We start from the raw sequence: 25,816 nt of genomic DNA on the forward strand, positions 1-25,816 counted from the left end.
TTTGGGATTTATATTTTAGCAAAAGGCTTCTTAACAACCTTAAGCTCCAATATGGAAAAAAGTAGCTTACTCTCTGTTAATTATCTGTAGCACCAGGACCAAGACTTGACAGAAACTCTTTGGAAGGGATTGTGCTGCAGGAATGAAGTACTTACTTGTACTTCAGATGAAGCTTTCTTCCCTAATACGAAGAGTGCTGAGGTTGTTACAGAAATTAGCAGATTTCTGGTGATCCATGCCTCAAATGTCATTTACGGCATAGAAATTATCCTATTGTTTTATGTTTGATGAAGTACATTCATGTGAACTTATATGAATATATGTAATCATTTACCTTTAGAATTTTGCCTCACTAATATTACAGTGCGGTTGTTCCACTGTAAATTTAGGTGTCTAAACGATAAGCATGTGAGTGTCAGTTAGGTGTCTGTTGCTCTTCTGACATTCAGAGGGAATGTAAATGACTATTTTAGATGCTGCTTTTAGGATAAGATAAATTTCTCTTATTTCCATGACTATAAGGAAGTAACTACCACGACTAGTTCAAACTTAATGAAAACCTTAATTTAGGTGAACACCATTCTTAAAGAAAATTTAATCAGTTAGATGCACTTGTAGCAAAATGTTCTGTAGAACTGTAGTGAATCATTGTACTGCAGACTTACTTCTCTCCTTTTTTTTTTTTTTTTTCCCCTCCGAAGATATCACTTCAATTTTTCCAAATTATTCAGCTTAAGGTCAAAAAACACTGGCTTTACAGAGAAGACACCACTACTGAAGGTTTCCTCAGAGGAAAATGGGTGAGTTACTTTCATTTTACTTGAAATACTTTTTTCTAAGCTCTCTTCTATTTAATTGTGCATGGCTCGCTCTTATATCCTGACACCAAACCTGCTGGGAAATAAAGTGAATGGCAGGGGTTGTGAGCAGAGAATTGCTCTGGAGAGCCTTGAGTATAAAGAAGGGGCTGTAAATGGGGAAGGGAAGAATGTAAGGTCTGAGGTCAGGGTGATTAGAGAGCCTGAAGGACAGGCAAATGCAAGTCGTGTGCTCTTACTTCCTTCATGTGGTGTTACATCAGGTGCACTGAAAGACACAGCAGAGCTATAGAAAACGGGGCTTTACACACCAAATCCTGAGGTACATCTGCCTGGTGCTTCAGAGAGATGGTTCTCCCAGGTGCATCTCAATGTCATGGGGTCTTTGCTCTCGCTCCCCAGTCTACCCAGCTGTGTAATCAAGGGAAACTCGGTCTGTACTGAACAAATCTCTTTCTATGGTTTTTTTTTTCTATTAAAATCTCTCACAGTGAACCTAAGGATATGGAAGGTCAGTTGCATCTACTATCTGTTGAAATAAACCACCGTTTTGTTTTATCATGTTTACTGAAAATGTCTGACAGGTTGCAGTGCATGGCTCTTCATAATCCAGATTTTGCCACAGATGATGATTCATGGGACAACAGCTCTGCAGAATTTGAGCAAAGGTTTCAACTGGGAAGTGAAATGACAAGTTTGTCCAGATCTGCTTCTTCTGAGAAATATGAAATCTTGGACAATCTTCATGTCAAATTCAATTTATCAAAGATGAGGTCTGAATTCAAACATTCATTTATTTCTTTTTCCCTTTTTTTTAAAATTTATTTCTGCAGGGATTAGTTTTTAAGTATAGATGTCTAGAAAATTATTTATTTTCTGCAAATGAATAAAATAACACTCCATATTTAGGCCATATCTTGCCATTGATAGTTTATAAATAAACCCTGGTGAAATTGATTACAGCCTCTACCTAGTGATCAATAGCCCGTTGTTCTTACAAGCATCAGTCATAACACCTATTCTAAACTTGTAACTAAATACCTTCTATATTGCTTTTAACATTTCTTTGAAACCATTTCTTAAACCTCCTTGGTTGATTCCAGAGCTTTATTCTTCAGTGTTTTGTGGCTTTTATGAAATACTTCACCTTAATTAAAATATGTATCTAACACAGTCTTCTTATAGTCATTATAGCAGCTTTTAATATATACACAATGCAAAACCTAACTGAGCATTTTTCTATCTTTAAGTACATTAATATATTTCACTCGTTACCTCAAAGTAGTCTTTTACCTCATTTAGGCATGGAGGAAATTGAATCTGTTAGTATATTAAAAGATACCAGTGCGATATTTTTGCCTGGGATTTAACTAGCAAGCCCTTCAATCTTGAATACTAATTCTCTCTGCCCCTTCCAGAGTTTCAACACTTTTTACTAATTTTGTTTGGCCTCTGCAAATAGCCCTGCAGATTTGCATGGAGCCCAGCTCAGCATGTCCCCATCTCCGTGTTGATCCGCGGAGCCTTTCCGATGAGATGTCTGTGCATCTTTCCCCGATCTGTATGTTGTCTTAGCTCATCACTTCACAATTGTTTTCCTCCTTTCATCATGCATATGGTGCTGTGTGGAGTGCCGCTCTCCTGCACTGCTGCTGAACAAATGGAGCAGGAGGATTTCGATGGCTGCAATTAGTGCAATATGAGCAGATGTGAAGAAGTTTGGCAGGCATCTGTTTTCACGCTCGTGGTAACGTTCCCTGGTATTTGATGGAACAAAGGCATCGAGCGGGAGTGTAGAATCCATTGTTTCCAGTACAGCGTAGGTTTATAATCTGTGGAGTAGAGTGTTTTTCTGGCAGAACTTCCCATGAAATATTTTCGTTGCTATAGTGTGGGTTGTACGTATGGGGCCAGCTCCTTGGCTGTTGTAAATCAGCATAACTCTGCTGAGACAATAAATGGAGCTAAACTGCCTGACACCACATGCAGATCAGACTAAAAGTCATTTGGTTTAGAACAGAGGGTGAAATCCTTCATAGATTTATACTTCATGCATTTCCAACTGAAGTCAAATAGGATTGCACCAGAGGCATATATCAACACAGGATTTGGCACAGGGTTTGTACTTGCATCGCTGTGCCAGATTAGCGCTGTAGGAAGAGACAGATTGCAAACCACGGGTGAGTCAAAGGCTGATCACTTCTCAACTGTAAGCTGTTAAAAGCGCTGCTTCCCTAATACAGAATGCCACGAAAACAAACAGACAGGAGGAAAAAAGCCTTCTAAATTCTGCATTTAATAAAATAACCACTTCCAAAAGCTTTTTTATTATCACTTGCCAGCTCCTTTAGATGAGTTTCTGTTATTTACAGACAAGTGGTTGAATTTATAAAGACTTAATTAATGTTTTTTGATTTCTCTTATGTCTTAAAATCAAGTTATTCCTGTTTCTTGTTTCAATAATAATTTGAATTATTATTATTATTAGAAATGATAATTTCAAAGTGCAAACAGAAAATATGAAGTACATTAAAACTAAACCAATCTGGACTGGGCTTTAGTAATTCATAATTAAATAAATTCTCAAAAATACCAGAATAGAACTGTAATGTAGAGATAGGGAGAATAGACAAGCAGGATAGAGGATGCATGACTAAGTTGGCACTAGGTATTTTCCATAAATCACACAATACCAAAAGAAGTTATCAGTTATGAGGTGCTGATAATGGCTTTTGTTGTCATTCGTCTCTTTTCAAGCCTTTATTTTCTTCTTCCCCCTCTCTGCCACCTTGTTTTTCAGTAGAGCAAGACTACCTGGTATTTCTGGAAGAAGCTGCATAACTGGCATCCTTCCCCTCTTCCTCTGCCTTCTCTAGATTTCTATGTGTGCAAAGTTTGTGTAAAGTTGCTACCACTTGTATTTCATAGGATTTTGTAGCCCCTTTGTACCAGGTTGTCTGTGGCAACATTAGCTGCTTTTTTTTCCCTGCCTGTTTGGAGAATTCTAAAGAGGAAGGGATCTTTAGAAAACAATGTTTTTAAAAAATGTGTCTCCAGTCACTTATGTTGCTTTCAGTTGATAAACTTGATTTAGGGACTTATTTCTACTGTGATTAAAAATTATTTCTGACTCTCTTTAGACTACTACTCTTTAATATTTTGTTCTATAGCATCTGTCAATGCAGCTATATGTTACACTGTTCCCTTCTCAACTAATTATCCTAGTAACTTGAAATGTTTTACTTCTTGCTTCTTGTCAGGCTTAAATCAAACCTTACATTTGTCATTCTGTGGACATGTTTGCAATGTTTGAATGTTTACTTCTGAAAAAATGGAATAAGAACATCAATGCCTTCAGTTAATGAAAAGATGTAATAAGGGCAAATCACCAAAAAGAGTTCTGTAAATTAAGACATCTGTGTTACATACTTATGGGCAGCCAGAAAATAATTAGTTGAGTCGCCTTTTATGGTAAGATTAAAAAAATGCTAATTTAAAAGTGCTAAATCTTAAGATTTCTTGCTCAAGAGCATGCATTTTCAACATCCACATTTTAATTTAGAGTTATTCTTGCTTAACGCACTCAGTAGTAAGCTCTGACACTTCAGAAGATTTGATGGCATCACATCTCCAGAACTGGGCATTCCTTCAAAGGGCACAGATGTGCTATGGAAAAAAAGATCTAGTTTTGCTAGTCAGTTTATCTAGAGATGCTCATGAAGTATATTTGGTTTAAAGAGACACTATTAAAACCAGGAGATTCTTAAGGCTTGTTCTCGTCTTCAAAGTGTTTTTTCCCAATACCTTTCAGGATGTATATTAGAAGTCCAGTTTTGAGGAAGTAGTTCATGACACCACCTCTCTATGCAATAAGCTTTCTGCTTGGCCATGCCACATCTGTGAGGTGGCAATGCTCCTTTGTCTCCCTGGGACAGACCAGGGCGAGCTGATGGGGTTCTGGGTCTGTCGGGGTCTGGCAGCAGCAACGAAGTGGCTCCAGGTCCCAGCACCAGCTCATGCTGCAGCCTTCACTCAGATTTCCTGAGCGGTAAAACCTCCTTCCAGTGCAATGAGACCCAGCTGGCAGCAGACCTGGGGCAGGAGCACTTATAGTCACTGAGGCTTCCCAAGCCCCTGTTGATCCTGCGTTGTGGTATCCATACTCTGACATGGTATATCATCACCCATTAGTGCTTACCATGATACTTCTGAAATGTCAGAGCGATTAAGAGAAGAGAAAAGACTTGTTTTAAACTAGCCATATAGTAAATATATGTTTCTTACATTTCAGATGCTGTCTAAAATTCCTAAAAGTTTCATGCCTTTTTATCTTTGTAGTTGTCTGCTCTGTAAGTATTGAATTTACAGTCCTCCCTCAGCACCCATTTCCTTAGAATTAGTTCAAAATGAGGTGTGATATTTGATCTTAGCTAATAAAAAAGTGTCTCGAGGGTGGGGGCAAGATGGCAAAAAATGAAAATGCTGTGCAGGGCTTCATGCCTAATTGAATCACTGTTTGGTGCACTAGCTACCACCCTGGACAATATGGTAGGGTAAGCAGTTGAGTTTGAGGAGGCAGCTTAAACTCAAATTTGGATGCATGTCCTTTACAGTTGCTTGTTGAATTTAGGATGAGCCTTTAAATACTGGCTAACAGGCTAACACCTGAGCAATGTTCATAGGAAAAGCTGTGCTGGAAAGGATGCACCAGCAATGGCAGTGCTCCATGGTGCGAAAGGCAGAAGGCCACGGGGAGGTAGGCAGCTTCCTATTGGGGCTGGCAGAATGCTGCCCTCCCCTACCAAAATCTTAGACTGCAAGACTTGAGAAACATTTCAAAAAGTTGGAGTTTATCCTTTTAGCTGCTATGAGGAACTCTATTTTGGCTAGCAGAGTTTCTGTATCAGAGACAAAATAGATAACACTCTGTATTTCCTCAGATGGGGGTGTTGCTTTCCAGATAGATCCTTAGGATTACAACTTTGTCCTAAGAGACACTTGCATAAAATACATAAAATATGTGACTTTGGCAGTAAGTTTACAGAAGGAATATTACTCGTCCTTGTTAAGTATCCCAGGGCTAATTTTCAGCTGTGGTGGAAACATATGTGAAAATACTGAAAGGAATCTCGCAATTTAATGTACAGTTTGAAAGAGTCTTGTTTAAGTATTTGAGATAGGCTTAGCAGGTATTTTTCAGTTTTTGTGTTATTAATGAATGTTTGGTTTTTATCCTTGCCCTAGATTTTATTTGGCATTTATCCAGATCAAGGTGTGCCCTGGCAGATGTTGGCTGTATCGCCTCTGGAAAGCTTCTGTATCCTTCTTTCATTGGAAAAAAAAAAAAACAAACCAAACCTGAACCTGAACTGAAGTTTCATTGATCAACTGGTTGAATGGGTGGGTGTTTTCTGGCTTATACCCTGAGAGGACTGTGTGTCCTCAGAGCCTGGGCTGCACTTAGATGTGTCCTTTGACGCAGGTCACAGCTGTGCCCCCTATCCAAGTCATACTGAACGGCACCTGTCTGGGGCGCCTTGTGGTGCCCATCCAGTCCTTGTGTCCAATCTCTGCATGAAGCCAACAGTCTGGAAGTGGGTTGCAGACCCAGTGGGATCAAGACACAACAAATAGCTGTGACCATGGCTAGGACATGCCCCTGGCTGCAGCAACGGCACCCCAGACCAGTTGTACAGTGTCATCTGTAACGTATCTGTAGTGTATACTTGGACCATGATGTTACCCAGTGAAGTGACCTCCTTCAAAAGCAGAAAACTAGATGATTCACGGATATGTTTCCAGAACAGCTTAGCCCAGCCATATGTATGGATCTGTAGATCTGTAGATATTTTTCAGTGGAGGTGCAGATTCTTTCACAAATTTTCCATGCAAAATTGCTCAATAGTGAATTTAAGTCCACAGATTGCCAAGAAACTGGTCAAAAGAACAAGCAATAGAATAACCCAAAATAAAAATAGTTCATCACAGGTAAATGCAGACCTGAATGTGAAAAGTCCGAGGAAGAATATTCAGTCAGTAAACAAACAAAAACTTTTGCAAATAAGTTACATTTCTTGTTCCCACTATATTTCTAGTTTAAGCAGTCTGGTCCACAATCTGCCTGGCTCTTATTTCACTAGTGTTAAAACGTGATTCACCTATAGATATATCTTGCAAGCTTCTGGGGGGTGTCTTGTTTTGAAAAGGTGCAGTAAGTTTTAATTTTCGAAATGCTGAATTTTTCTATTTAACTGGGCAGTTTCATGGCTTTGAGCAGGGAGAGTGCATTTTAAATAGATTTGATTATTAGCACTCTCACTGTCGCCAATAATGACACAATATAACACAATAATTAGTAGGGTAAATGAAGAAGAAAAGGTTAGTGCTTGAGGGCTATTTATAATTAAAAGTTGAGATTGCTTTTTGGAGGAAAGCAAGTGAACATTTAGTAGAACCAGTGACAACTTCAACTGTAAACTCCCATCAATATCCTGTTCACATCAGTATTTTTGTCCTCCTTGAAACTGTTGTTGCAAGCTCCTGTATATGTGTGGTGTTGAACAGCGCCAGGGCTGTCATGGCCCAGTCTGCCAAACAAGAGTGTATTGGCAGTGAGTCTTTAAGTTCAAGTTTTAGTCAACTGTCATAGCATAGCTTGAGGATTTCCTCTCTTTCCAGAGGTTTTGGGTTGGAACCATAGCTGCCAATTGTACACATTGACTCTGCAACCAGTTACTCCTTTTGTTTGTTTCAGGGAAGAGCTGGTGGGACTGGGACTTGAGCACAAACAAGTATTCCTATATTTCACATTTTACCTATCACATCAGGATGCTTTGAGCCAAAGAGCTGTCAGACAGTCAGAGTATAGCATTCCCCTTTCTTACTTCACAAACCTGGAGCTGAAACTTCTTAGTTTGTGCCATGTGTGTTGAAAACTGGATGTTCTGTCCCCTGCCTGAGGTCACTGAGCTGGGGAAAAACATGTGAGAGGCAAGCAATCCAACAAAGCCATGCTTCATTTTCAAGGTAACGTGGTATTTCAAGCAGAAGGGCCAAGGAGAAAGTTTGCATTTCTAAATGAGGTTTGGAAAAGGCATAAGCAATTCTGAATATCCTCTCACTGTTGCTGCCGGTCTTCATTTGTGCAGAAGTTAGATCACGTGGTTGTCCTCCACGTTGTTGCATAGTGAAGAAAGTATTCACCTTTTTGGCTAGGCTTGGATAACGTTAACCATTCACACAGTAGTGTTGAAGATGTGATTTACGCTGGCTGACAGATTGCGGTATTCCCAGTGGCCGTTAGGCGCTATTCTCTGAAAGTCTTGAATAATTTCATGGTAGGCTGGCAGGTGTGCCGCAGCAGTCCTTGTCACAAAATCCTTAGAGGTTATTATATGAGACTGCTTTGGGTGGAAAATAAGTCTTATAGCTCATGTGATGCCAATTATGCAAATGAACACTCTTTACCTCTTGCTTATGCCTCAAAAGCTGTTAAGTGTTGAATGTGTACTAACCACCATATCCTTTTTTTTAAAATTCCTTCCTCTCATTTCTATTTCTTTCCAGAAATGCCCATGCACATTCCTGTGTGTGTTATGGATGTGTGCTCATGCATACAATGTGTCTGCATCCACTAGAAAAATCAAAACAAAGTTTGAAATACTTTTAAAAATGAAATCAAGTGATCCCCTTTGGATTTCATATCCTTTTTCATCCTAGTGTTGCTTAGATATTTGTGGTTTTTCTGTCATGACCATTAGATCTCAGGCTTGCTCAGAGGCAGGACTTTCTGTCTCTGGTGCTGGGAGAGACCTGCATCAGCTGGCGTGGGGGTGACCTGCTTTTCATATGACACCTCTTTAGCACTTTTCCACTTGCTCTAGTTCCCGTTTGTTTATGTTTCTATGCCCTTATCTCTTGTTTGGATTTACTTTAGCTGTTTTTTTCCCATTATTTTCTTTTATATGAGCCCATTTGTATCTCCCTTTGCTTTGCCTATACCCATGAGTATGAACCTGGCTTGTAGCACTGAGGTGTGTTGCCTGCAGTTTCTGAAAACAACATCTTGCCTCCTGTGAATTAATAGAAGCTTTTTGAGTCTGTAAGGTTTTGGTCGGGTTTTTTTGTGTTTTTTTTTTTTTTTTTAATTTTAATTTTTTTTTTTAATACTGATTTCCCTATTGGCACCAGATACAAATTCAGTGGAGTTAGTATAGTTTCTCAAAATAGTGGTAATATTGTTCCTTTCTGACAACACTTGGGATATATTGGCTTATAAATTCTAACAGCCAGCTCGCTAATACCAGAAAGAAGTAAGTTTATACTGAAGCCTGGCTAGAGGACCCTTTTCTGCACGAAGCAAGGTTCAATACCCCTATTGATGTAAATGTGTGAAGCATTTTCAGGTCTTTTGCTCAAAGGCTGTATGTTAAGTGGGTAGCATCAATAATTAATAAGATGATGTGCCTTTGGAAAGCAGATTATAAAAATAGAAGAGATATAGAGTCTGAATAAATTCTAGCACTTCTTAGTTTAGTTACATGTACCTATTCTAAGACATGAACACATTTATTTTCTGTAACTGTTTGGCCATTCAAACCTCCAGTTAACTTGTCTCCATTAACTGGTTGACCAAAGAGTGAATGAGAAATATTCTTGTTCTCTGCAACTTACTTAGGTTTTCAGACTTGACGAAACTTCTGAAATGCTAAATATACTCCGTGTTCATTCCTTTGTTTCTAATAACTTCTGCCCTGATCTAAGCAAAATTTTAAATATTTCTCCAGCAACGGGGAACAGACAGCTGGAGCAGAACTGTACACTAACTTTTTGAATTGAACTGGGCTCTATGAAATTAAAAAGTAATGGGAATTTGTGGATGCTATTAAGGAATTATGCAATCAAACTCTATGGTACCTCACTGTCATTTAAAAAAGTGTCTGTCTCCCTGATACAATGCCTTCTTTTCTTTCACTGTACCTGATACAAGTATTTCTATTCCCACACTTCTCAATAGTAGAAATATTTTCTTTTTACAAGAAAAGGAAAAATCTTCTTCCAGCGCATTTCTGTGCAATGGATCTCACACCTACCTTGTTGAGCTGTGAATTGCCATCTTTGCTCTGTTCCTGACAAGTGTTTCAGTAACAGTCTTGTTTGCTTCCCTCTCAACCTCTGTACTTATGCCAGCTCCTGTTGTAGGTGAGGGAAAGTTAGATCAGTCTAGGTAAAGCAATTGCATTTTCCTTTTTCAGACTGATTGTCAGAACTTCCTTCTCCTGGACCTGAAACCTGATAATAACTGGGGAGTGGATTGTGAATTCTTTCTGTGTCTGGCCAAGGATCTTGCATTTTTATAAATACATTTAAAAGCCTTTCAGTCCTGATATGATTGTTTGCTTTAAATGTTTGATATCTCCTCAGTAAAGTTTTTGGAGCAAGGGCTGGCATTTTTCAAGGTATACATTTGCACAGCACCCAGTGTGAAGGGTTCCTTACTCACTTGCTCTTTACTTGCAAAACAAAACTTAACGAAAATACATCATCTCAAGTCATGGCTAAATGGGTCTCCAGTCAGTCCAAACCAGAGAAAATGAGAGATATCAAATTGACTAGTCAGTGGCCATTTTCACTGACTTACCTCCCTCCTCAGTAGCTCTGAGAGATTTCATCACATCCAGTCCAGGATTAAGATCTCAAATTCAGAAAGGAGAAGATGTATCTCAATAGCAATATTATGTTGAAGTTTACACCATAGGCTAGATTTCTTATTTCATTTGGATTCAGTGGAACAAATTAGAACAATTCCACATATGGAAGTTGATGGGGAGGCTCTAGACCAAACAGACATAAAATGGGTAACTGTGCTGACCTTATTATCAGATTCCTTGCTGAAATTGCATGAGTTTGAATGATTGGTGCAACTGTGTTAATCATGGAGCAAGAAGTCACTAGGAAAACTTGTAATCATGCCGTGACCATTAGTGACACTGAAAATCACCTTTCCCACTCCCTGAACCAGAGGTATATATAGGAAGAGAGACTGTGAAGCAAAGAATATAGTCGGATTTTAGCAGACTTTTCAGTTTCCATGGAGGTCCTAAAAATGGGTTCTTCTCCCAGGGAGCATAAATTAACTTAATGAATGAAACAACCTCTCTAATCCCTTTAGTTCTTTTTCTCCTTTGATGTTTTTTCTATTTTGTAACTCTAGGTCTCTACTGTCAGACACTCCTCCATCATTTTTCCTTTCAGAACACATTTAAAAATCATTTATGTTTGTTGAAGCTGTTGGAAACACACTAAGTGTTTTGGCCTGCAGGCAATGTTCAAGATGTCAAGCAGATGGATGAAGACCAGGACCACATGCAGAGGCAGGCAAAGAAGCAGAATCTCAAGGCATCATTGAGAAAATGCTGTAGAAAAGAGAGTTTATTAAGGACTTACAAAACTTCTAGAACTGATGGAGCACAGAGGGAAAGGATGGATCCAATGTAGACAAAAATGGAACCAGATTGCTGACACTCCAAAAAGAAAAAAAAAAGTTATGGAGCATTCTTCAGATGGGTAAACCAATAGGTATAGAAAAGCATGTGGTTCAACTTGGTATATTGTGAAGGGATGATGTAAAAACAACCTCATAAGCTACAAACAGGGATAGGACATCAAAAGAGAAAACTGCAAAGAATGATGCAGAAATAACCCCAGTTAGGACAACATGTAAAAATAGATGCTAAGACCCAGGCAAATTGCCTTCTTTTAAATGGTAATATCCTAGAGAAACTAGCATGAGTGACTTGGTCATGAATTAGGATCAATAGTATATAAAGAAACTTGGTGAAAAATAATCAATAGACATAGTACTCTCAAGGTATGTTTTACAGTAGGCAGAGTAGGTGATACAAGCAGATGTTAAAGAAAGCATCAAGTCAGCCAGCTGCAAGCAAATATGACAGAGAATCTCTGTCAATCATGGCTTTTCAGCTGGCTCTGTATGCACTGAATTAATGGCATGATGGAGGGTAGAGCAAGGACTCTGTATTTAGGGAGTGACTCATCTCAGCAACACCTGAGTCAGTCATCCTAGGCTTTCTTTACAGTTAATAGAGAGAACTGATGCTTCTCATGAGTGATTCCTCTGATCTTCGTGTGGTGGTCTAAAATGAAGCAATGAATTCCATCTTAAAAGCACCCTCTTTTCACTGATTTTAAGGGAGTAACCAACTCAGATGCAGATGTTCACAGTATAGAAGTATAAACTGTGGTGAATGAATACTAATTTAAATGTTTGGCCACTGCTTCCCACTCCATCATGTTGTCTACATAAGTTACAAAAGAGTAAAGTGACAAGAAGTGACTCTTGCACACCCTTTGATACCTTCTAGGAGCAGCTAGTCAGGAAATGGAGATCAGAAAAAACAGCTCTTGGTTTAGCTCTAAGCAGTGGAGCCAGTCTGGTGCCAGATGTAAATACAGACAGCCACTGTGTAATGATGCACAAAGCATACACAAACCCAAATCCCTTGACAGGATAATTCACAGCAATAATATAATTTCAAGAATGGAACTACGTAAAAATGAGGCAGCTTAGCTGAAGTGAAATAAAAAATAACAGCTCTGGCTGTAAATCTTGTCAGGGAGATTTTTTGCTTTAAAGGCACACACTGGAAGCTACATTACAAGAAAAGTTCAGAAAGGCAAAAAGTCGCAGCATGGTTAAGTTGCAGAATAAAAAGGGACATTAGAAGTAAAAAGATGGTTTTCCGAAAAGTTAGTCACATCTGAATGATTAAAATGTAGAGGAAATCACATTCTGGCAATTTAAGGGCAATATAAAACCAAGATAAGGCAGAACAAAAATATTCTGAGGAGCACCTTGATAAAAAAAATTGCATTTTGATTCATATAAGCATGGCTGAAGTTTTCTCCTGGTTTATTTTGATTCCACCTTTCATAAAGGCTGTGATTTGCTGCAGTCTAACAATAGAATTATGACAGAGTCTCTAAATATTGTTTGGAGAAAGATAACTCTGATGGGATTTCAGAGCCTCAATACAGACAGCTGAATGATGTTCAGTTCCACTTGCAATCAAAGGAGAACCTGTTTCGCTAGGGCTCTTTTCTGGTGGTTTTATAAATGCACAGAAAGGAATGGAAAAACTTCTTCAGTATCCCCATCTTTATAGGAAAAGAAGGAAGGAACCACTCTTCTTGAAAACAGGGTTTAATTTTTTTTTTCCCTTTTAATTTTAAGCATCCTTTATAATAGCTCCTGAAAGCGTGATCTAGGTAATTACAGGATTTATTTTAAAAGTATTGCTTGAAAGGAAGCTGCCATAATTGTATGCACCTGAATCTTTTCAAGATATAAATTACTGGCTACGCTGCTAATAAAAGGCAGACTGTCAAGAGGTGTCCCAAATCATTGGGTTAATGTCTTCAGGTCAGCAGGCCTTTTAGAAGGTATAATTAATGCCTCTAGTTAAAGGTATAGCTATAGTTCCAGTGGAGACTAATATTACGTATCAATTAGGACACAGAAAATCTGTGATGCCAAATCACACTTAAAACCTTCAGAACCAGAAGAAAACTGTTGTAATTTGTAATTACACTTGCTAAGGCCTGTGTGTGTAAATTCTCCTGATTGGAGTTGGTGGTTTGATTTGTTGCATCTGAGGTTATTATTTTATCCTTTCCTGTGTGATTCCTTTAAGCAAATAGATGCTTGGGAGATTCATTCTTAATGAACGACATGTGGGTGACACTGGTGGTGATTGCTCTGCTCGCTGTGCTAAACGAGGTGACGTTTATATTACTTTGCAATGTGTTGGCTGCTTGCCTACCACTATATCTGCTAGGGTCTTTTTTGGGTTAGGGTGAGAGACATTTCTTTTCTAGATTCAGTTCTCCTGCTGGGAATGTGGACAGATGCAACAACTCTTTTAAAGATGAAGGACCCTGGTGTAATGTCACAAAGCTTTCCCCATTAGAGACTGGTCTACCATGGGTGGCCTTACTGGGGTTCACTGGGAAGCAGGACACAGCACTGCCCCGAGTCCCCTCTAATCATACTGTATTTTTTCTTTCCATGTTAAAATCTCTTGAGTTCTGTGAGCAGCAAAACGTCTTTCTGGGAGGATCCTTCTGGTAGGTGTGTGATCTTGCACATTTTTTTGTAAGAGATTCACTCTTTGCAGTATGCTAAATTAAATGTCAGATGTTAAAACCGTTAAGCTACTCAAGCATATGATTAAGTCATATGATTTCAACAGAACATATATGTGTAAAATGAAGTCTTTTCTTTTCCCTTCTTAGGATTGGGTTTTTTTTGGTGATGCCTTAACTTTCTATCTGGTCACAGGTAGGAGCAAAACAATTACAATATTGCCCTATTATAGTAACAAATGGACTGTGCAGGGTTTAAAAGCTCAGGCTTTCCCTTTTCTCCAAACCCACAGTGACACTTCTTTCTTAACCATGCCAGAAGTGGACTATCACAATACTAAGTTTAAATAGTCCTACGTGTATTGGGACTAATGAAGCCAGACTACCAACGGATTTGTGGATCATGGTTGGCTGATTTTTCAATTATATCATGCTAGGAATGTAGTTTGACCACACCTCATGCTAGATATCCAAGAGAGAAAGAAAGAAAAAGTAGACAAGGGAGCTGGAGGAGAAAGAGTCTGTGAGTACTCCAACTGAGAGGAGCTTGAAAATATGTCTTTCAGATGTTTGAAAAATTGTGAGTAAAATTTTGACCAAAAAGCAAATCCCCAGGCATGAACAGGATGTTGATTCTGGTTTATGTTTCCCTGTGGTTGGAGCTTCCACAGTGTTTTCCCCAGTACAAATTCTGTGATGTTTGAATTGCTGAGCTAATGATGCAGCCTTTCATCTAGTACAAGCAATTAAAGAGCCTTACTTCTCTGTCTCTCTGTATTTCCATATGCTATTTTGGAGCTTTGGTACATCTACAGTGTCAGCTAAAAGCACTGGTGTTCTCAAAAGTCACTAGGAAAGGACAGATGTATTTGTTCCGAACCTGTAACTCCTGTTTCCTTAGGAAACCCAGTCAAAACAGTGCTGCTTGTTGAGGAAGTAGACATCTATTTTGTTCCTTTTCATAGTTTCTTAAGCATTTTAGCTGAAGAATGTGTTTTTCATTACAAGTTGACTAATCTTTTTTTTTTTTCCCCCTGGAATTTGTACAGTCTATACTAATTTTTACTGGAAGTTCACACCTTAACAACTTTATTAACAGCTATGAATCTGACTGATTTTCATGATTCTGCTCTGTTGAAGTTAGACATAGGAGGCCCGTTTGTAGCAGATGTAGTTGATCAGCAAACAGAGGAATACATTGTGGTACAAATCAGCCAGACTGAAGATGCTGGATCAAGGAGGAGACGCCAGCAGCAGGTGATGGTCTTTAAATTTTCTTTCACTTTTTCTGAGATGTGTTTTATCACTTATATTTCCTTACCGTTGTGTGGATTAAGTGGTCGTGCTTTTCCCTGCTGTGTAGTATGTCAATGTCAGCATTAGAAAACTTCTTTGAATAAGAGTAAAATTACATTTTCTTTTGTCTTTATAAGACTTTCTGTAGCTTCCTATATTAAAATATTGTAGAACTTATGCCCCTTGACTGATACTTAGTGTGGAAGTTCTTGTGTTTAAAATTGGCAATGTTTCAAAAGTTGTCTTAGAAGGAAGAAAGGAGTCCAAAGTGCCTTTTTGCACTCGCTGAAATACATTTTCACATTTTGTTGCAAATTATTTTCTCAAATGTGTCACATTTATTTGCTTTATTTCTCTTAAGGCTTTCTCATTGTTGATGCTGTTTGTAACAAGTTCCTGCTGCTTTCTCCCAGAGAACTTGGTGAAGGAGGATCTTTTACAGCCTGTCATTGTACATCACTGAAAAATAAAAATAAGCTTCATCATTTAATAAATAGCATTGGCATACAAATGACTGGCTCTCATTCTGTATACGTGACAGGATGGCTTGCTTTTACCAGTGACAGGACGGCTGAACAATGCCAACAGTATTCCTGCTTACCCCCAATCTCACAGTCTACAGCAAAAGATTAGTCCCACTACTTCAGCATGGCGAACAATACCTTAATGGCAATTACTTTCTTAAACCACCCACCCTCATGATGAGGAGGGCTGCCGTAACCTGTGCTGCTGGCAGTGATCCCCAAGCAGCCTTTGCACTGCTGTGAGGCAGCCAGTGCACCAAAGGAGTCTAATTAACCTTCCCTGCCTGCATGCTCCTCAGGCATTCCTCTGTGTCAGATGGTCCAAGCTGGCTGATTAAACTGGTTTTTGTTCTGCACTTTGTAGCATACAGGGTCAGGACAGGCATAGGATTTAGGCTACAATTAACCAAATTGGAAGTTTTTTAAAATTCCCCTTCCTTAAAAAAGAGAGAATATCTGTATTCACATTTAAAGAGTATATTTGGCTAAACTTGCATGAATATGAGTGTGTAGTAATGGGCTAAGTTTCAGAAAGTTTATTTTCTGAAGATTTTTTGTTTCTCTGCTAGAAGAACAGCAAACAGGGATTTAGTTTACTGAAATTCTACCATGTCCTCTTCATAATGTCTGGGGGCATGACGTTGCTCCTGGGCTTTTCATCATCTGTACCTCATGTTTGTTAGCTTTCTTCCCAGGCAGTCTTTGGGCGTGAACCATATTGTTGTCTCTGAGCCTAGCTGCCCTAGATGCTCCTTATAGTCAATGCAAAGTGTGATTTGGCATCCCCTCTCTGGAGCACCTCCTGGAGGTGTCTCTCGCTTCATTGATTGAGTGAGGGAATAAGGATGAGTTTGCTCCAACCTGAGCATTTGTAACATACATAATTGGGTAGGATTATTTTGGGCTGGTGTGTGTTATGCCCTGTTCACAAAAAATTCTCCTAGATGGACAGGAGAGAGAACAAAGAGGAATAAGACCCTAGATCAGAGACATATCACTTTCACTGACTTTTATTAATATTGCCAAATGTGACTCTCTTGCAGGTGGTATACAACTGGTCTCTACCCTTAAGTTCAAGAAGAAATCAGCAAATCATCACAACTAGAATCTTTCAGATACCAAACAGGTTGGCTAAGAGACTGAGATATGATCCATTGGAGTAGTAGTTTACATAGACTTGACTATGAAGGAATACATAATGTTTTAAAAATAACTCTATCACTGCCTGTTTCAGAAGGGCAGGAAAGGATGATTTCTTTTTGCTTTTTAAATGGATTTACAAGGCTGGTTTGTACTTGAGTTACTTTCCAAACAATGCTATTTAGAGGGATAGAGCGAAAATGTTTGAAAATTTGCTTGTAATTGTGAAGATATAACACATACACATATATTTATAGGCACTCAGTATAAAATCAATGCATAAATAAAACTAATGGTATTTCATTCCAGAAATAAGCAAACCTTCTCTTTCTTTCACCAGAGGCACCATCTTCATAAACATTCAAGCTTTCTTACAGGAGTCTGGAAGTGTTCCTCTCTCCATGAAACATCAATACCTTCATGCAAACATAGAGGCACAAGTAACAATTGCGTCCATCATCTTAGTAGGTGTCTACGTGCTGATAATACTGGAAGTAAGCCAATTTTGTATTTTGATTTCATTTCCCCCCCCCCCCCCCCTTGTAAATGGAACACAAGGAAGGGTTTCATTCTTGGGCTCTAGTATAGTTTAAAAATGTGTCTATGAATCCTTGATGTACTGTCAGTGTTGCTAATGGCATGAGTAAGATATGTGTGAGGAAATTGTTCTGAATTGTGCCTGATTTTGGCGAGTTATATTAATGTTACAGTGATCTTGTGTGTTTTTCTGTTAGGACCTCTTAGTGTTTTAATATTTTAACAGGATGATAGTTTGGCTCTGAGTGAAAAAAAGTCTGGGTTATAAAAGGTGTGGAAAATCTGTTTTTAAGTTAATTATTTTTTAAGATAAGGTAAAAGAAAAAAAGCTTTGGTTATTCCCTTCTCTAAGGCATCTCTAACTATGAATTTAGTGTACTTTTAAAAGGTTAAACTGAGTACACTTTTTAATGAGTGACATTTAGAAATTCTTTTACTGTATTATTTAAAGAGGAAATGGAGTCTGAGGTAACATTGAGAAGTCAAGGGACAGGGAACTTTAAACATATATTGTAACATCATTCCAAAGCCTTGAGGTACCAAACCCAATAAGAAGGCATTGCATCAGCATTAAGGATGGAAAACATATCAGAAACAGCACAGGGCTCCAACTGACTTCTTTGAACTGAAAACACTTACTGTCTGATTATCTTGAAATAAAGAACAGATATGGGGCGGGGGGGAACTTCTTTTTATTCTTGTGGGCATCCACACTGTCAATGAATTCTCCAAGTTGAATTGCACCTAATTTACACTAATGTGAAACAGAAGTGAATCAAATCAAGTCTACAAGGTGCCTCATAGTAAATATTTCCAGCAGGCTCCTTTTTCTTCCGCATCCCTTGCGTATTTTAAGCTTTTTCATCCTGTTACCTGTTGAAATGGTAAGATGGTTGCACACCTGATCAAATATCAATAATGGGTGCACACAACATGACAGATGCTTTAGACATTTAGATTATGTTGTTCAGCAATGGTGATTTATTTATGAAGCTAAAAATGCCTCTGTGTACTTTATAAATGAGCAAAGTGATGTAATATTAAGTGCGAAGGGGGATTGGACTAGATTTTACTATAAATATATGTAGGCATGCAGAACATCACTAAAATAATCTTAATACTTATAAGTGCAGCTGTTATTTTCAAAAAAAACCCAACTAGGCAACCCTTTAGCAATTGCAAAAACATTAGGTTTTTAATGTATGTAAAGGGTGGTTTTGTGTTTGCATCCTACAAATCTTGCTTTGGAACAATTCATGTGTAAAAGGAAATAAAGGCTTGAAACTGAAAAGCAAAGCCAAGGAAAGCATGCATTTTCCTGTTTCTAAGAAAAAGCTTTAAAACAACTCATTAGCTTATTGTTTCTGTGAAAAGATCAAGCTAAAAATTCTGTTGTTGGCAGAAAAATTATTTCTGCAAATTCAAAGGTAGAAATAGATACTTGTAAGTATTTTTTTTTTTAAAATTTTAAATTGTGGCAAGTCACCTGTTGCATCATGATGTTGGCTATTTTCTCCATAACAGCTGTAGGAATGACAAATGTAATTTTTAAGCTATAAATATATAAGCTGGAAGTAACTATCATAGAAACAAAACTTGACTGTACTTTGGTTCCCTCATGGATCTCTTGCAAGAGATGGATGTTACTATTGTTAGAATATGTAATAATGGCTTACCTTATATTCAGTATTTAAAACTTCAGTGCCTGAAGTCCTGTTTTCTCAACACATTGCACTCTCTATTCCATTAGCAGTTATCACAGTTAGAGAAATCAATTGGTGTTGCTGCAGGAGTGATCTCTCATGGATTTTCATTTTCAGTGTTACTGCTCTTCATCTTTTATCAGTCTTTATCAGTTTCCTGTGTTTGATTCATTATCATTGGCAATACTGGTTCAACTTCAGACAGTGTGGACACCCAAACAAGTTTTAGAGCTATATTTTCACATATTTCTTATAACAATGAAGAAAGAGGAAGCATTTTATCTCACATGAGCTACCTGAAAGCATGCCTCTTGCTCCTCCTGCACTGCCCTTTTCCCTAAACATGAATCATAGATCTTGTGCCCACAGTCTCTTCAACCCCACTGTCCTCATCTTTTAATCCTTCCTTCCCCTTCTCCCCTTGCCCTTTGCTACCTTAGTCACCAGGGAGCATGCAGGAGAACAGGCTGCAAGAGCTTCTGCCTCCTGCAGATACAGATAATGGGAAAAGCTGATGAAGTAAGAGGGTCCAGTTGGAAAATGAAGTGCATTTACTGCAAACTTCTCCAAACTTGCACCACTGTAAAGACACAGGGTAAATTCTGCCTTGAGGCGGCTGTTTGCCTCTATGTTGGCATCAAGTTTCTAGGAGGTCAGTGTATGTCACGTACCAGTCCTTGTTGGTGGAAAAGTCTTACTGACTCAGGATGTGGTGTTCTTCAGAAAACACATTAAGCTGTTGAACTTCATTTCTTCAGACATTTATTTTAAGTGCTTCTTTTGAAACTGATTCGTGCTATGTATTCATAAAATATAAATATATTTCTGGTAAATGAAGGTGCCTGTTTTTCCTCTTTAATTTCTAATGGTTTCTTTTCTTATGCTTACCACAAATATGAACGTTTTCTTACTTCACAATCCTACTCCATCCCTTGAAATTTTGATATATTGCTTTTAACTCTCTTTAGATGGACATCTCTTAGTTACATTTTCTGTTTGAAATCTGTGGGTTTTTTCTTTTTTTTCCCCCATGTAATCATCCTTTCCTTCAGTAACTAGGCATTCATTCTCTTGAAATTGATTTTTTTTTTTTCCAAATATCAATCAGTTCCCTCTTTGCATTTCAGTTTTCTGTTCCCTTCTCTTCGCCCAGAGGAGAAAGGAGAAAAAAATTCTGCTTCTTGTGGTATTTTTTAATTAATCTAATCTATACTACTTTATAGACTTGTTGAAAACAATGAAGTATTTCATTTTGTTCTTGGAAGCCTACACTGCACAGGAAATTAAAGCAAGTGTATGTTAAAAAAAAAAAAGTGCCAGATTTACCTTTGTTGATTGCAGCTCTACCATCGGACCCTTCAGGTTTAGTGAGGAACATAGGTAAGATGGGCCATAAGTATGTTTTCATGTTGGTCTACAGGGACATCTGGTCTAAAGTGCTGATGTAGAGAGTTCTATGCTGATGTTGCTGTAGTAAGTTAGTTCACAATGTATTTCAAGATAGGCTCTTTCTAGTTTTGATCCTCAAAATGTATAGCCTCTTTTGATTGAGAACTTGAAAAATATTCAAACAAAAAAAATCTTAGAAAATGTAATTTTTACACTTTTCTGCTCCAAACACCTTTGTTCTTTCAGCTAAGAGTGTGTTTTTAATTTTGCCTTCTTTGATTTCCATTCTTTTTTGAGCAAAGCCTTTTCCTATGTATATAACTATTTACACCCCATTTACTCAGATTCAATAAGCAGTAGTGTATGGTTGTTTCTGGTGGTACAGCATAATCAAGGAAAAGTAGTGTGGATAAAATCTCATTTTTTCCTCTTTGCAATACAGCAAGATATCTTTGATAGGTCATCTTTTGCCTGTATTTGTATACACAGAGAATGGGATAATACACTGGTTATGCTGAAAAAAAATCTGTCTGCCTACCTATATCTTAAAATATCTGTTAATGTTATATAGTTATTGATATTTAGGAAAGTTTTTTGAGTCGATGAAACTCTTATTAGTAATTACTAACTGCATATTTGCAGCTATGTTGGAGCTGCATTAATTAGAATTATATAAGGAGGCATGTTAAACATTTATTATTAAAGGACAAAGGTCGTTAATTTGAACGAATTATTGTGTACACTTGTCCAGTATTTTCATTTAATAATATATTTGTTTTGTGTTGTGGGTTAAAATGGAGCGTTATTTGTTTATGATACTTAAATGAGCCAACAGAAACAAATATGAAGGTAATGGCCTTTTAAAAGCTATTTTATAAAACATTTTATTTAGTCAGGAGAAAAAGCAGAATAACATTCATTTTATTAAATTTAAAAAAAAAAGAAAAAAAAAAGAGAGATACCAATAGCACATAAATAGCAGAAAATGATACCAGCAAGTATCAGAAACTCTGTGACAGCCTCCACAGGGCTTGTTTTATCACAGGAGCTATCATATAGTTTCATAGCCTGTCTTGTAGGTAGCCCTAAGAAAGGTCTTGCCAGGATCTTTCAAATGGCATTTTAATGATCTGATACCTTGAATAACATTTGCATGCCTGTGTTTCTCCTTAAAACACAAATACTTGAAAGTTCAAGATCTAGCCTTGAAAGCTCTAGCTTCTTACTAGCATGAAGTATGGGCTTATAATCACAATTTTTAATACTTTAATGGAAATGGAGAGTGTCAGTTTTTCTTCATATTACTTTTTTATTATTAACTAGCTTAAATTATGAATAAACATCCCCTAAGCTTAATTTCTTTAACTCAAAGCAGAGTGATTTTTTTAATAGCATCTAACTAGCAGAAATTATGCAGACAGCAAAACTTTTATGTGGTTCAGTCTGACCATTTTTCTAGCGTTGTGGGCTGGTTGAACCAGTGTTTCCTCATTTTTTACAAATGAAATAAGGTGTTTGTTGTTACTGCTGTCCCTGCTCACAGTTTTTGTGTCCATTTTTTTGCTTATTTCCATTAATGAGGCTATTTATTTGCACATGGAAAATTATGCTTCAGAGAAGAAGAAATATTCACTGGTATATGAAACATAATACTAAGTGATAGCAATAGGCTAATCTTAAGGGAGAACTTTTCTGATGAGGAAAGTCGCAGAAACTAGTGATCTGCTTACTCAGCATGGTTTCCCACTTCCCATCCGTTCTCATATTGATCTGTCTTTAAATATAGCCAGACAAGAGTGTGGATTAGAATGTTCCCACCTCCACATATATCCTTCCAAAAGACTGGTAGCAAAGGGGCAGAAGAAAATCCATAGCCTTTATTGGAAGACAGTGTAAAAAAAGAAAATCGTGCTGCTTCTCTCCCTGGCCTTTGTGGGAGAGAATATATTCCTGCTGCTATTGCTTTCCTTTGTGCTAAGATGGAAAAAATGGCGAAGAGGAATTAAAACGCTGCTGTAGGAGTTGGCAGTGTCCTGGTTTCAGCTGGGATAGAGTTAACTGTCTTCCCCGTAGCTGGTACAGTGCTATGTTTTGAGTGAGTTCCGTATGTGAAGAATGTTGATAACACTGATGTTTTCAGTTGTTGCTCAGTAGCGTTTAGACTATAGTCAAGGATTTTTCAGCTTCTCATGCCCAGCCAGGGCACCTGACCCAAACTGGCCAACAGTGTATTCCATACCATGTGACGTCCCATCTAGTTTAGGAACTGGGAAGTGGGGGCAGGGATTCGCTGCTTGGGGACTGGCTGGGTGTCGGTCGGCGGGTGGTGAGCAATTGCTCTGCGCATCATTTGTACATTCCAATCCTTTTATTACTACTGTTGGCATTTTATTAGTGTTATCATTATCATTATTAGTTTCTTCTTTTCTGTTCTATTAAACCGTTCTTATCTCAACCCAGGAGTTTTACTTCTTTTCCCGATTTTCTCCCCCATCCCACTGGATGGGGGGGAGTAAGTGAGCGGCTGTGTGGTGCTTAGTTGCTGGCTGGGGTTACACCACGACAGGCAGAAAATCAGGGGCAGATTATCAGACCAAACCATCCATCCTCTTTGGTGAAGGGTCTGAGCTATACCTCACTGGGCAAGAATAAAAATTTGCCCTCATCTGCCCTCCTGTCTGGGACTGGGAGGGAGCAAAAAAGTCCAAGATGGGGGCAGAGCGGGAAAGCCAGTGTCCCTGGGTGAGCTGGCCAGGTTCCAGCAGGGCAAGGATGCTCTCCTGCACACTTGTCCTTCCTTGAGAGGCTACCAGTCCTGACGGGGGGAGAGAGAAGGCTGCCTTGATATTGTCTTGATTATCTGCAGTGTTTTACAGTGAGGTAGAAATGGAGCCAAGAGGTAGGGCCTGGAGAGTGAACTTCCCAGCCCGAGGCAGAAATCATAAGTGTTGTGACTCTGGGGATTGCATGGAACCCAAATCCAGCGTTGTGAAACCTAAACCATAAAATCCAGTAGGAAACCTTAGCTTGAAGAAAAATCTAGCTCCCTCTGGAGCAGACTAGCTGCATCCTTCCTGGGCAGCATGTGGTTGTGGGTCTGGTTTGGGGGAACGATTACCATTCAAAAGTATACTCTTCCCCCCCCCAGCTGAAAATGTGCAATATAATGAGGGCAGTCTGGCAGTCCCCACAAATAATGCTTTTAGGACACAAACTGAGGGTGTGCATTGGGAATGGTATCAAGGCACGTGGAGCAGATGGAGGCAGCAAAGCCTGCTGAGATAGGTGCTGGAGGATTGGATTGAACAAGGGGATCAGATATGGGGCAGATCCATCTGTCCTGTCCCCCAGAGTAAGATATTCACCGAACGGTACCCGAGATGTTCTCCCAGAGAGAAGAGCCTGTGACTGAGCTAGCAATTAAGCAGTATGGACTATCAAGGCTTACAGTCATTCCCTGCCTTTCTCTGATTTAGAAGGAGGGTGTGACCTATGTGCATTTTGAGAGGCTCAAAATGACTTTAAAGCAGCCGTGCGGGACCATTATAAGTTGCTCCTTATGAGCAGTATTGGATCAGTACCCTTGAGGTGCCAGGATTTCTACTGCTTTGGTAGAGCATAGCCACTGCCACCAATGAGGAGGCTCCAACAGGACAGAGCCAGCACCAGTTAGATAAACTACAGTCATTTTTACCTGTCGTAAATGCAATGAAGGAAATGTAAAGGAAGCAGAGTTCTGTAAGACAAGGACAGGATAAGTTTAAATTCAAACAAAAATATGGTATAACAGCAAGCAAAATCCTCAGCTGGATCCCAGCTTAATATAACAATGGTTTTTTTATTATTAATCGAGTATGAATATTGATTTTACACCGATTATTGCCTGTCTAATTGTTAGATCTATCATGGTAGAAGTCTGGCTTTCCTCTGAATATGCGTGCTTTAAGGAAAAATATCTTCGTTTGGGTGCTATGGTACTTCTGCAGTAAGTAAATTGGCCTTAATTAAGAACTTAATAGGAAAAGATTTCCACTGGATGGTGCTGCTTGCTATTCTAAGGACTCGATAGGATTGTCTGCTTTAAAAGATGCTGTCACCCAGGCTCCACTTTTCACAGAATGCTATTTTTTGAAATAATAGGGGTCATATTTTCAACACTAAGTGTAAAAACTAATTTTCAAATGTCCATTGTCTATTTTCTATTGCCTTTTAAAACTAATTTTGAACTGTATTTTGTTCAGTTTGTGAAAAACTGTCAAGCACAAACGTGTTGCCCTGCCTTGCATACTATGTATGTTGTGGGTTGGTTTTTTTCCTTTCTGTTTGAGACAGGCAATAGAACATTAAATTAGCTTAATTGAATGCTGCTGTTCAGCTTCTACCCTGCCTACGGCAACCAGAGGGGCAGAGAGCCATGAAGTCTTAAAATTTTAACAAGGTGTTAGAACGCACATACACTTCTAAAGCACACAAACAGAGACGAGAACCACTCAGCTTCTTTTGGGGCCTCGAATGATGTCTTCCTTCAGCAAGAGCAAAGGCAAAAGTGAATGAACAAACATGAGAGAGTGTAGGGGGTAGGCTTGGAGGGAGATGCCAGGGCATGATCTAAAGAGGAAAAAAATCCAGAGAAGAAAACTGGAGTGAGAAAACGAGGAGATGTCAGGGATGAAAGACTCTCCAGAGGAAGTACTGGCTAGAGCAGAAAGCTCCCTGTAAAGGTAATGTGAGTGCTGCAGTTTGCTGTGCTGTTGTTCCTAGTGCATGGCTGTAATTCTGTATGGTTGTATAATCCTAATATTAAATGAAGGCTGACAAAGATTCACACAGGGAAAGTAAAATAAGTTTGCCCCTGAGTTTTGTGATTTGATCCATGTAATTTCTTTACCAGAAATTCATAATCTCATCATTCTTGAGGATGCTGAGATAACTGAAGAAATACATTGTCACATCTTCTTCAGTTTCAGAAAACGTTCTGGAATTGCAAACATAGTAAGGGTCTTGCAGTCCCCACAAAAAATGCTTTTAGGACACAAAAGTGAGGGTGTGCATCGGGAATGATATCAAGGCACGTGGAGTGCACGGAGGCAGCAAAGCCTGCTGAGAGAGGTGCTGGAGGACTGGATTGATGCTTGCAAAGGGTCTTGCAAAAGGGTTTTGCAAGACTGGAAGGTTGTTGCCAGGCCAGCCTGTTGATATACAACACCTTTGGTCATGTCAGCCCACAGTAGCGGTCTGGCTTATC

General features: G+C 38.7%; 1 protein-coding gene across 4 annotated transcripts in view; it reads left to right on the plus strand.

The window, feature by feature from the left end:
* Positions 1-25,816, plus strand: part of OCA2 (OCA2 melanosomal transmembrane protein) — a 219,637-nt gene that overhangs the window by 54,629 nt on the left and 139,192 nt on the right. For all 4 annotated transcript variants that reach the window (XM_069769977.1, XM_069769978.1, XM_069769980.1 and 1 more), the window contains 7 exons: positions 702-800; positions 1,403-1,591; positions 5,110-5,167; positions 6,063-6,135; positions 15,082-15,239; positions 16,846-16,928; positions 17,283-17,436. In XM_069769977.1, coding sequence (XP_069626078.1) covers positions 702-800; positions 1,403-1,591; positions 5,110-5,167; positions 6,063-6,135; positions 15,082-15,239; positions 16,846-16,928; positions 17,283-17,436 — 814 coding nt within the window. The remainder of the gene's footprint in view (positions 1-701; positions 801-1,402; positions 1,592-5,109; positions 5,168-6,062; positions 6,136-15,081; positions 15,240-16,845; positions 16,929-17,282; positions 17,437-25,816) is intronic.

The sequence above is a fragment of the Haliaeetus albicilla genome, chromosome 25, assembly GCF_947461875.1.
Source record: "Haliaeetus albicilla chromosome 25, bHalAlb1.1, whole genome shotgun sequence".
NCBI lineage: Eukaryota > Metazoa > Chordata > Aves > Accipitriformes > Accipitridae > Haliaeetus > Haliaeetus albicilla.